General features: G+C 39.5%; 1 protein-coding gene across 1 annotated transcript in view; it reads right to left on the reverse strand.

Moving 5' to 3' along the window:
• Window positions 1–13,556, reverse strand: part of LOC106086952 (phosphopantothenate--cysteine ligase) — a 120,899-nt gene that overhangs the window by 88,641 nt on the left and 18,702 nt on the right. The window contains exon 2 of the mRNA XM_059361867.1: window positions 11,896–12,899. Within this exon, the coding sequence (XP_059217850.1) occupies window positions 11,896–12,021 (126 nt within the window). The 5' untranslated portion in view covers window positions 12,022–12,899. The remainder of the gene's footprint in view (window positions 1–11,895; window positions 12,900–13,556) is intronic.

A 13,556-nucleotide genomic window follows, 5' to 3' on the forward strand; every position in this document is an offset into this window, starting at 1 on the left:
AAGGATGAACATGGCAAGATCGATTCAGAATGTCCTCTGGAAATCGCTGACTGCCCGTTGCCGCATTTGCAGCTACTCCGCATAAAAGCTTTCCACTATCCGTAATCTGTGGACGAGCCCGGTAGCTCTCAGCCAAGCTTCCCGTGATAACAATGAACACCAAACAAGTGGGGGCTCAAAGTTCCAGCCTGTGTGGTGTTCATAATTATCTCGTGTAGACCGGGATACGTCAAAATTTCAAGCGGACACCTACATTCGACCAATATCGTGATTTTGATAGACGGACAGACGGACGAACATGGCTACTTCGACTCAGAATATCAAGACTATCAACAATATATATATTATATATATACTTTATGGAGTCCCAGATCAATATTTCAAGTTCTTTCGAACGAAATGACTAGATTAGTATACCCCCCATCCTATGGTGGTGGGTATAAAAAATCTTCAGAATTAAAAATTTTTTCAAAACTTTGAAAACAAAAAATGTTGATTTGGTAAAAGCTTTTTTTGTGTAGCTAAGTTTTTCGTTGTAAGTAATCAAAGATAAATTTCAATTAAATCTTTTTTTTTCTTCAAATTTTCTATATTATACAATTTTATTATAACTTGTTAGTGTAAGCTATACACTATTTGAAAATTTCCAACAAATTAATTTGTCAAGTTTTTTTCTAGTCTCAAACTTTTGTCTGGCTTAAACGATGCATATCGACGCATGCCCTCGCTAAGTCAAATTTGCAATTTCTCTATTATGTCCTTGTCCTTGCGTCAATCCCATTCATAATTTATTCATTTACTACTTTCCTGCAGAAAATTTGGACTTTTTTTATTTGGGTGACAAAACTTGACTATCGTATGGCTAAGGTCAAAGAAGGTTTAAACACTTTCGCCAATAAAATATGTATGGGTCCCATGTGTTTCTATTGACATCGTTGGCTTCATTTTCGTCAAGGATTTGATCTAAGCGAAGCGTAACGTAGGCTCAAGTGTATATTTTAAGACCATTTTGAAGAAAAAACAACTAAAGTAACTAAAAAGAATGTTTAGATCACTCATCCTATTAAGACGTTTCACAGAGGAAACCAGAATAGTAAGTAACTTAACATGTGACCTTTAAATATTGGTTCTCGTATTCGGAAAGGGAGAAGAAAAGAAAACGAGATGTAAAACTGCCAACTATTGATTAATTTATTGATAGCAACAAAAATGTAATTTCTTTATGAAAATTTGTAGTGAAAAAAAATATTTTCTAAAGAAAAATTTCAATGAGATATTAAATATACACTTAAAAACGGCTAAACCAATTTTCTTGAAATTAACGGATTGCGGAGTTCGACCCCCGATGAAAAAAGAGTACCTCATTTCTAGTTATCCTAAGGGGGCGGAACGTCCCCCTAACCGTTATTTTCAAAAACGTTGTATCTCGGATATAGGTGCACCGGAAATTGGTGGAAAACTTTGAATTCAAACAACCTTGGAAAATTCCGGTCCACAAAATCTGTGAATTTTTATAAGCCAACGACTAAACCTTTGGGTACTTTGTATATGCTTTGAAACTAATTCTATTTAGGACTCGTAGTAAGCTTGGTAGTAGGGTGGGAGAAAAATAAACAATGAGTTAGTTACGTTGGGATAGAGAAGAAAAAAATAACTGAAGAGAAATACATTAATTTTTTGTTCTGCGAATGAAAAATTCATAAAAATTTATTAGAAATTGAAAAAAAAAAAATAAAGGATTGTGAGAAAAATAAAAAAGAAACCATAACTGGACTTTCCGAGACAAATTTATCTCAAGGAGGACCGAAGACAACTTTGTATCAATATTGCAGTCCATAAATTGGGAATCATTTGCAATAGTAGCGACCAGAGACGCGTAATGGACCTAAAATTCTCCAAAAATAAATTCTCTAGAAATTGAATGCAGTAAACTTTAGATTTTCACAATCAAGCAATTCACAATTATATTAAACTAATACCCAAATGTGCTAAATTTTCAAAATACTTGAATGTGTCAACTTTTTTAAAATATCCGGATGTACCAAATATTAAAAAATACCTGGATTTCAAGATAATTTTCATTTTACATTTATTTTTACACATATTTATATTTATTATACAATTTATATTTATTTGCTTTTAAATGTTTCACCATAAAATTAATTATCCATAATTTAAGTTTAATTTGCCATATTTTTCTTTACCTTATCTTTAAAATCGAGATTTTTTTACAGAAAATTAAGAATTTTTATTTTACACTTAAATATTCATTGAATTACGCAAAACATAAACTCACGTTTCGTACCTTATTAATTATCATTCACTTTTGAATATAAACTTTTGTTGTTGATTATGAAACTTTAAAAGGTTTCATTATGACACGAAAGGTGAAGGCAAAATTAGAAGGCGCAATTAGGGCTGACGAGTATTGGTAAGTCAGCAGGTTGGGCGGGTAAAGAGTCCAGAGCAACAACCTTACATCTAATGTTGCTCACTAACTATTAATACCATCCGGGTTCTCAAGCTTTCTATCACTTACATACACACACATCACACATGACACAATAGCTACCTTACACTTTACTTTTATGTGGACGCTTCCGAATTTGTCTCCAAAGGGCCCCAAGACTGAGCACGGCCGGGGCCAGAAGGTAGCGACTCCGGAGGGGATTGACCAGAAGGGTGGATCGTCACAAATCCTCCAAAATGACGTGGAACACGATTAGGAATATGCATAATCTGGTATACAAATTTGGTCCCAAACGTCGAAGGGCGGCCCCTTACCCAAATGGGCCTGTACACCGATTGGGCCAATGTGGGGCCGAAATAGAAGGTGTTTGAAGGTAGAGTACGAACATGACATAAAAATTGGTACCCAAGTGTTTGGAGGCCGATCCATCCATAAAGCATACCAGGGCAATATGGAAAATCAAATGAAATGTCTTTGAAAGTAGAGTAGGACTCTGGGATCTTAGTACTGATAGTAGCTGAGGGCGACCCATCCCCAAAAAAATCAACAACAGGATATGCAGACTGCTTGAAAAAATATGGGACTTAAATCGAAGGCCTTTGAGAACAAGATATGAATCTCATATAACAATTTCGCCATTTCCAAACGGTCATGTAGAACGACTGGGACAATATGGTACTCAAATGAAAGGTCTTTGGGAGTAGAACACGAATGCGATATTTAAACTAGGGAACAAATCGGCATAAAGTCCGAACTGAACTATAGAACGAAAGACCAATAGGCCCAATTGTTTTAAGCAAAATAATTAAGAGCGTGCTAAGTTCGGTCGGGCCGAATATTATATACTCTCCACCATGGATCGCATTTGTCGAGATCTTTGGGCGGTATCTCTATTTTGGCAAACAAAGAATAATGGATTCGGACCATAAATGAATTGAGTGTTGAAGACCATAGTAGAAGTCATTGTGTAATGTTTCAGTCCATTCAGTCCATAGGGGCTCAAGAAGCATAATCGGGAGATCGGTTTATAAGAGAGCTGTATCAGGCTATAGATCAGACCATATTAGACTCGCATATTGAAGGCCGTTGTTCAAAATTTCAGCCAAATCGGATAAGAATCGGATAAGAAATGGGAAGTCAAGATCCAAGAACGCATTATATGGCAGCTATGTCAGATTATGTACCGATTTAAACCATACTTAGCGGAGTTTTTGAAGTCATAACAAAACACTTCATGGAAAATTTCAGCCAAATCAGATGAGAATTGCTCCCTCAAGTAGCTTAAGAAGTCAAGATCCCAGATCGCTTTATATGGCAGCTATATCAGGTTATGGAATGATTTGAAAAATACTGAGCACAGTTGTTGGAAGTCATAACAAACCACTTATTTGTGCAAAATTTCAAGCGCCTAGCTTTACTCCTTCGAAATTTAAAGTGCTTTCGACAGAAGGACGGAAATGGCTAGATCGACTTAAAATTTAAGGACTATCAAGAATATATATACTTTATGGGGTCTTAGATGAAATTAGTATGCTCTTGCCCTATGGTCACAGAAATTATCTGTGAAAATCACATTCGATGAAATTTTTTATTAAAATCAAATTTCGGGGGCGGACCCTCCCCTTTACCCCCATTTTCAAAAACGCCAGATCACGGAGATGGGTGCACCGATTTAAGCGAAATTTTGGATGTCACCTTATTTTAGCCCAAAAACACGAATTTTGGGGTCAAATATCCTAGGGGATGCCACTTTCCGAAACCCACCCAAACGGACATGTTTACCGATTGAGACAATATGGGTACCAAATGAAAGGTATTTAAGAGTAGACTGCGAACTTTTCATAAAAATTTCACACTAAGTGTCGGAGGGATTTCCCACCACCAAAAACACCACCCAACAAGACACTTTTACGACTTTGGACAGTATGGATTTAAAAGTAGAGTAAAAAATCTGACATAAAAATGTATACCTTGGGACCCGGCCCTCCACCCCCCAAAACCCTCCAGCAGAACATATTTACCGATATGGACAATATGGGACTCAAATGAAAGGTATTTGGGAATTAAATACGAATATGGTATTAAAAATTGAGTCCAAGTACTTAGGAGGCCACCCGAGACCCAAAACTGCCCCAAAAGTAGCGCCCAAAATCAAAAGTGGACTGATTGAGACAATATGGGACTCTAATGAAAGATATTAGAACCCATGCGTTTGGTGTCATAGGCGGACATGCTAACCTCCTCGCCACGGTGGCTTACAGAGAAGAAGAGATATTGTTTCCGGAAAAAACAGCTTACAGTGGACGGCTAGTTGGTAGTTAGTAATTGAAATTTCACATAAGCTTTGTGCTAATGATCTTATCTATAAGTAAGTGCTACGAACTAGAGATGTGCGTGTGAGTGATTTTCCAATCACGCACGCTCACGAGAAAAAAAATATTACTCACTCACGCACGACTTTTTTAATTCGACTCAAATTCACGCACGTTCACGAGATTAAAATTTCATTCAGAAAAAAATGTTACTCACTTAGGCTTTTATTTCAACTGAGGTTCACGCACGTTCACGGGATGAAAATTTTACTCACGCACGCTCACACACGACTTAGGAAACACTCACGAGGCACTCACCAAAAAATCACGAGGAACTTATGACTCACCAGCAAATCACGATTCATGAAACACTCATGACCCATGAGAACAATCACGTGTGTCTCGTGAGTCGGGATTATTCGTGAGTCGTGATTAGTGTCGTGAGCATGATTTCACTCACGCACAAAGAGTTTTAACTCAATCACGGTGATGCACGGTCACGTGATTGGATTTGAATCTCACTCACGATTCACGTGACTAACTCGACAATTCACGCGCACACCTCTACTATGAACAACTAGCTGTGTAAGTGTAGGTCAGTCAGACAGACAGACATGGTTCACGATGGTGTCGATGAGATAAATTATTAAACCAATTATCTAAACACGTCCAACACTGGTGTGATATGTGTCCTGATCAGTGCTGCCGTTTTTGGTAGTTTCCTTCCAAAATTGGTAGGTTTTTATTCTCTGGATAGGTTGGTAGGCTGACCTCAATTTTTGGTAGGTTTTTCCAACATATTAATACCAAGTTAATTGGTGAAAAAATCGCATCTCTTCTTGTCGTTTCGACGTTTTCCTTATGAGTTCAGAACAAAGCCATGGATGTCGAGGGACCAAATACTGTTACAAGGGGTCTCACTGTTTCAACTTTCGGTACAGAGGTCGTACGTTCTAATATTGACAGTAACTGGTACTAGTGTTTAGTGATCCTTTTCAAATTTCGTAAATTCTGGTTAGGAAATGGGGTTTTGTACCTTTAATCGGAAAATAGGCTTATGTGGCAGGCGCATACAAAGATGTTGAGATGTCTATGCAACTCACTGTGACGGTGCAATTTGGTAGTAAAAGCGCATTTCTGGGCTCAAACATTTAAATCGGTTATAAAGGGAGAAGGCCATCGTTACGCAGAGGTTTGCATGTCCGCCTACGACGCTGAACGCCTGGGTTCGAATCCTGGCGAGACCATCAGAAAAAATTTTCAACAGTGGTTTTCCCCTCCTAATGCTGGCAACATTTGTGAGGTACTTTGCCAGGTAAAACTTCTCTCCAAAGAGGTGTCGCACTGCGGCACGCCGTTCGGACTCGGCTATAAAAAGGAGGCCCCTTATCTTAAAGTTTAAACTTGAATGCACTCATTGATAGGTGAGACGTTTGCCCCTGTTCCTTAGTGGAATGTTCATGGGCAAAATTTCCAATAAAGGGTGCAATATCAAGATAAATCATCATTGAACGTAAGGCTATGGAGGATTTCAAAAAACAGACAGACGGACATGGTTAGAAAGATACGAAAGTTCTACAATATCATTTTTAACGTTCAAAATGTATAAATTGATGTATATCAAATGTAAAGGCAAAATTGACTTTTCTTTGGTGGCGAGTATAAAAACATATACCGCATTTTTGGCTTGTAGGACATTTGATAGATTTTGGTCGAGTTTCGTAGGATTTTTCATGATTTTTGGTAGGAAATAATTTTCTTGAGTGGCAACACTGGTCCTGATATGTTTGAGAAACTGGCAATTTCCCCTCTTCAACAATAATTTAAAATAATCTCTCCTTTTTGTGTGTTACATTCGCTGGATCATTAAAACTAGACTCAAAAACACTAAAGTATGAATTTCAATTTTTACAAAATTTTCCACTTAACTCAATTTTTATCAATATTCTAAATTTTCATTTATCATCAACATAAATTCATAGATTTAAATTTTACCCATTTTTTTACATCTTTAATTAATATATTGGAAAAAAATTAAACAATCCTTACAATTAAAGAGGATTAACTTATTTCCTTTTATTTATAGTGGTGTTCACATTACAAGTAGCCCAAAGTTATTCATTCCATTCCAGCAATTCGATTAAATTCCATAGCAACAAATGAAATGAAATTAAGGTGTTACTACAAAAACACACCACACACACACACACACACCACACATACATACAACAGTTAAACAATGCCGTTGATTACTTCATATTTCATTTCATATTTTAATTGCTTGCCATGGACGACAGACAGCCTTAAAACATGATATCATTTGCAAATACTCGACCATACATACCCGACCTTCGTCAACACGACGGCTGACCTACCCGCTCACCTCCATTAAAGTTGTGGTGATTTGGTGGGCTATTTTCCCCAAGTATCAGGAATAGGATTTTAATGAAAGACCGAAAACAACAACAACAATGCCTGGAGGAGTATAACAGAGCCGTAAATACCTCGTTACCGTTGCTGTTAAATATTAATCTTGGTGATAAGGAGAAGATAAATGAGTTACACCGGGAGAATCTAACCAAAACTAATTAAAAGGCAAGCATACCACACACACACACACACACCCAGGCGTAGGAGTGAAATCTCCTTTCATAATTCCAAATAAGCTAATAACGGGACTTGGTTAATTAAAGTTATAAGATGCGAACATGGATTTGCGTTTAGGCGTTTGTGATAATTTCACAAGAGATAAGAAGAAAATATAAAAGCAAAGAAATCGGGTTTTTATCTTAATGAAAGTCAGAATAATAATTATTTCATAACTTTTATGTATATTTTATAGCGACTGAAGAAAAAAATTTCCATAATCTGTTAAATCAGCTGATTAACACGGTTAAACTCGTCATCTCCATTGTGTCACCTGGTGTTTTTAATGACTTATTCTGCCAACTCATAGGTTAAGTAAGGTTAAGTTGTAGTGATAGTCGGAAATCACACTCAATTTGACAATGTTCTTGTTGTTGTTGTTTTGTTCCATCATCTTTCGTCTGCTTGGTTCTGTTGAATATCCAGATACAGGAACTCTGCCACTAAGATGGGGTACGTTCAGAGGGTCTGAGTCAAGTAGGTCTGGCTGGGCAGTTAAACAGGTGGTGACGTCTGGTCCCAGATCACAATCGGAACACACATGCTGCACTTTGGCAGCAATCCTTGCTCTGAATGAGCTGAGGCGGCTGCATCTGCCGAATTGTAATTGAGCCAGAACTAAACTGGTTTGCCGGAGGTGGTCATATGCTTTAAGTGTAATGGGAGGCGCTCACATTCTGCAAGTTGGCAACAATCCTTGTTCTGTATGAGCTGAGGGGGCTGCACCTGCCAAATTTAGGTGTAATGGGAGGCGCTCACACTCTGCAAGTTGGCAACAATCCTTGTTCTGTATGAGCTGAGGCGGCTGCATCTGCCAAATTTAGGTGTAATGGGAGGCGCTCACATTTTGCAAGTTGGCAACAATCCTTGTTCTGTATGAGCTGAGGAGGCTGCATCTGCCGAGTTTTAATTGAGCCAGAACTACACTGGTATGCCGGGTGAGGTCATTTTCTTCAGGTGCAATTGGAGGCGCTCGTTCTCCAAGGACAATGTTTACCCGGCAGCTATTCACCGCATTTACTACCGTGTCTACATGAATCTCGTCTAGTCCCGCTTGATAGAGGTTCTCCCTTGTAGCGCTTAACATCACGCACTAGATCATGCAGATCTACCTTAAGGCTTCTGGATGGTGCATACCCATCACCTAGATGATGATTTGGATGGCCACTTCGAAATTCTTTCGATAAGAGCCCAGAAGATATTGCTTGGACAGCATGTTACTGCCATAGTAACATGCTGTCCAAGCACGGGTAGGATCTTTGTCTCCTGGTGGAAGTGATCTACATTAGAACTGAGCAGAGCGACATTCTGACAGATCTGAATATTATTCTACTGCGTGTCACATAGCTGATGAGACCATACAGGCGCTGCATAACTTTCCACAGGCCGATCAAATGCATTGCACGTGGTCAACAAGGTTTCTTTGTCAGCATCCCAATTGCTGCCGACAAGTGGCTTGAGGACTTGTTTCTACTTTTGATCTAATTGCAAATTGCTGTGGCATGTGGGCAGAATGTGTAAGAGCTGTCAAATGTGACATCAACTATATTGGGACACTTAATGGTGGGAATCGTTTCCCCATCGACTTTCACATTCAGCTCATTATACACCTACACGCGTAATTGTAGTGAACAATGTGGCTGAAGATTTAGTGGCAGATATCTTCAAATCTCTCACAGCGAAATAAGCGACAAGTTCGTTGAGGTAGACGTTTAACCTATCGCAATGTCAAAAATAGGTGGGGCCATGATGCCATGATCGTACAATCGTCCGCATATGATATAATCTCTATGCCGTCTGGAGGGATTGAAATGGAAAATAGGTAGAGGTTAAACAGTGCCGGAGATATCACCCCTTGGGGAACTCACTCTTTCACACTACGGTATTTCGACTTTTTATCCCTATATTACACAAATGACTGGAGACCACACAGATAATTTGCGACCCAGCTTTTCAGGATGTGTTGGCAATGTCTCCAAATAGTTTGACGTAGCTGATCATGTCGAATGCCTTCGATAGTTCCAGTGCCACGAGGACTGCCCTATCACATGACTTGGGCTGATTGAAACCGAGAAAGACTTCTGGGGTGGGCTAAACACCCCCCAGGAATGTTTTAGCCAACCCCGTCTTACCCGGAATTTTATGAATTTCATCGTTTTCCATAAAATGTTCTAATTTGATTGCTATTCAAAGGGTTTAAGCCCACCAGAAAGCTGGGCTGGGTTCGCTAATTGCGATGATGGATTGCAAAGCGCCGGCAAGGGAAGCTGTGAGCACCACACAGGCTGGAATATTGTGTGGCGTTCATTGCTGTCACGAGAAGCTTATCTGCGGACTACCGGGCGCGTCCACAAGTTGCGGTTATGGATGGCTCTCCTCCTAGTCCTGTCACTCTCGGGATGCACAATAAATTAGTGGATGAGCCAACTGGCGGATCTCTTCGAGTCAATCACAGTTACTTTGCCAAAAGTGACGGAGGTCCTTTCATCCCTTCTACCGGGCAAATGCAAATTTGCGCATGAACATTCCATTAAGGGACAGAAGCAACCTTCTCACATATCAATGAGTGCTGTCTGGTTCAAGTTTAAGCTCAGTGATATGGGATCCCTTTTTTGCGAAATCGAACGGCGTGCCGCAGAGCGACACCTCTTTCTGAGAGAAGTTTTACATGGCTTCCATATCATTTATTTTCAACTGGCTTAGCACCACACCACAAATGTCGCCAGCATTAGGAGGAGAAAACCACCGCGTCATAAGCGCACATGATAACCTCTGCGCTACGGTGGCCTCCCAACAGTAGACAGCAGCTTGCCTAAAACGGTACCTAAGTAACATTGCTCCAAGTGTTCTAGCCACAAATACTGCTTATGACTGTCGACTACCCTGTTTATTTCGAGATTCAGTTCGCTGATACTGGGTACCGTGCAACGTATCCCATCACGCGGCGATTGGTATACTCTCTAAAGCCGACCCAATCGGCCTTCTTCTGATTGATAAACGTCCGGCGTTCAGAGGTTATGAAGTCGGGTGGTCGGCCGATGGTGAGTATTGTAGGGAGGGCGTCTGATCCCAAAGAAATAACGACTTGCAATGATACGTGACTCAGGAGATCAGTGTATGCAATGGAAATGCCTCCCCCTAATCCTAGTGGAGGTATCCTCATTCATCTTGCTAAACGTGGAGCCTTCAATCTGCTCTCCACCTCAGGTAGTTATGTAGGAGATTATGTCATTAAATGTGATGTGCATTAAAATATCCTAGAACCAGGCGATTATGACCAAACAGTAGGCCACTAATGTCGGCCCTGTAAACTTGGCCATTAAATGAGACACAAGTATCAATCGGCGGTATATACACGTTGTACAGCTCTATCTCGACAGTACCGGACTTGACTAATATGCCCATACATTCCACGTACCGGCCAGTAGCGCCAGATTCATACTGCACGGAATGATGTGTCACGAAGGCCAATCCCCCACCTCCACTCCTTAAGCAATCCTTACGTAGCACATTGTATCCGTGGCAACTGTGTAGGCTTCAACTGTTGGTCAGCTTTGTCTGGTGGATAGCTCCAACCAATATGTCCTTCCTACTCATCAAATCTACTATCTCATCGATCTTGCCTCGGAGACCATTGCAATTCAATTACAAGAAAGATACACTTCCAGGCACTGGCCTGGCAATATTGGGGTTGGGGTGCTGCTGTTGCGTATATTGCCGCACAAGAGGGTCGGAGGAGTCACATAATCTGACAAAGAGGACGCGGTGACGTGGGTCGTTCGGTACCTGGTCACAATGTATGTCCCAATTGCGACCAGAGACCACACGACACACGTCACCTGTTTAACTGCCCAGCCAGACCCACTTGATTCAGACCCAGATGCCTCTGAACGCACCCCATCTTAATCGCAGGGTTCCTGAATCTGAATACTTAACAGAATCAGCAGACGAAAGATAGATAGAACACAACACACTGCTACAACAACAAAGGTTTTCTATGTTCACGCAGCAGCTTGCAACATATTCAGTGTGACTATACTCCTTTAGTGACGTAAGGCTAGAGCAATATCGGAAATGCACCCACTCCATACTCCGGTTACACTTCACCGATCTCCCGATATTACTTCTTGAGCCCCTATGAAAGACTCCTACTATGGTATCCAACATCGGCCCATAGCCTGATATGGCTCCAATAGCATGGCAATTTTTACCCATTATCCTTTGTTTGCCTATAAAAAGCTACTGGGCAAAGAACTTGACAAATGCGATCCATGGTGGGGGGTATATAAGATTCGGCTCGACCTAACTTAGTACGTTCTTACTTGTTTTTAATTAACCAAATTGATAGTCAACCAACCTTGGCCATATCTACCATTAAAAATAAGCATAAATTCTAATAAAAAAATATGGTTTTAAACAAAAGAATGAGAACAAAAAACATAAGAGCAGGGCAATGTAAAGACTTACTGTTACAAGGACGATTCTGTTTTGCAGTTGATTGTGTCGTTCACAAAATTCCTTTAAAAGTGAACGATTATCCTCAAAATCTGTTGGAGGCAGATGGGTATTGTAGAATTCCTCCCAGTTTGACATGATGGTAGACTATATGGTAGATTTTTTTTATGCTAATGCTGCAGATGCTGGGTTTTGGATGCTGATGTAGATGCTTCAGTCCCACTATTAAGTGTGGTGGTATTGTTCAATGTAGCAAATAATGTTGTCTATAAAAAACGATGTTTTTTTTTGCTGATGCTGGCTGATAATGATATTGTCGTTTAAAGCAGATGTGGGTTCACAAAAACCTATTTCTTCAGCTACTCAATAATGGATAAGCAGCAACTGAATGTGTGTGGTCTATATAATTCAAAACATTAGTAGTAGAGTACATGTACACCAGAATGTTTTGTTTCTATGTTTTGCCTTTTGCTAATGGTTTTAATGGCAAACCGGCGAATGACGTTGTGTTTGTGGTGTTAGAAACGCGACGGAAGAATAACACTTAAACAAGGGGAAATATTTATAAAAAAACAAAAATCCACTATTTGTTGCTTAATGTCTTGTATCGGTACTTGTTGTTGTTGTTGCTATTGTTATTATTATTGTTGTTTTATTTAGTGCACATTATAGATGACAAAATCGATTGCTAACAAGCTGCTTCGATTGCTGCTGTCGTAGCTTCTGTGGCTGATGATAATGGTTATGATTTCCTTTTCGACGAAATGGTCCGTTTTGATGTTGTCAAACAAAAACTAAAGGAGTTGCCACTTGACGAAGCGAATATTGTAACTGTCATTACACTCACACACACACACACACACGGTTTCTTATGGTGCAGAATTCTCTCAGCAGAAATTGTTAAAGCTGCCCTTTTACCGCAAACATAAAAAGATTCAAGAAAGGCTTTTGTACACTGCTTTACGCTGGCACTCACTCACACAAACACACACACCAACCTCTTTCTTGTTAGTTCACTGCAGAAAGGGAAGAAAGAAAAAAAAAAACAAAATATAATTAAAATTGTTGTCTGTTTATAAGAAAATATGGATTAAAAACGCAAAAGGTTAGTGCGAATGTTGAAGTGGGACGAAAAAAAATCAATTAAGTTAATTAAAATGTATTCGCAATGGCGTAAAAATTGTGCGCCAGAAAAAGTGTTGAAATCCAGACAGACCTAAAGGGATGAGCAAAGTGTGAATTCCACACTACAGAGGACGACGTATGGCACTGAACATTTCCTAATTGAATAGTTTCATGGCGTATTTTTCCTTCAACTTTCTGTGGAAAAAAATTCCAGATTATTGCAATAATGTTGATGATGAAAATAACATGTCACCGCTGCTGTACTGTGTACTGAGTTAAGCTGAGATGTGTGATGCAACAGCCAATGAATGATAAAGGAAAATTTTCTCTTTGCTTTTGTTACTGTTCTAGAGAATTTTCACTACAGAAGTTTATTCCGGTACAAAATAGTAGTTAACAACTTTTCAAAAGAATGCAGTGAGGCAAGTTAACAACAACAGCACCGAATTAAAATTAAGGAAAAAAAGTAGAGTTTGGTCGGGCTGAGTCTTATATAGCCTCTACGATGAATAAAATGACTTTTTCAATTAAGAAAGCGTTGTATATAT

Source organism: Stomoxys calcitrans, chromosome 2 (assembly GCF_963082655.1).
Source record: "Stomoxys calcitrans chromosome 2, idStoCalc2.1, whole genome shotgun sequence".
Taxonomy (NCBI): Eukaryota; Metazoa; Arthropoda; class Insecta; order Diptera; family Muscidae; genus Stomoxys; species Stomoxys calcitrans.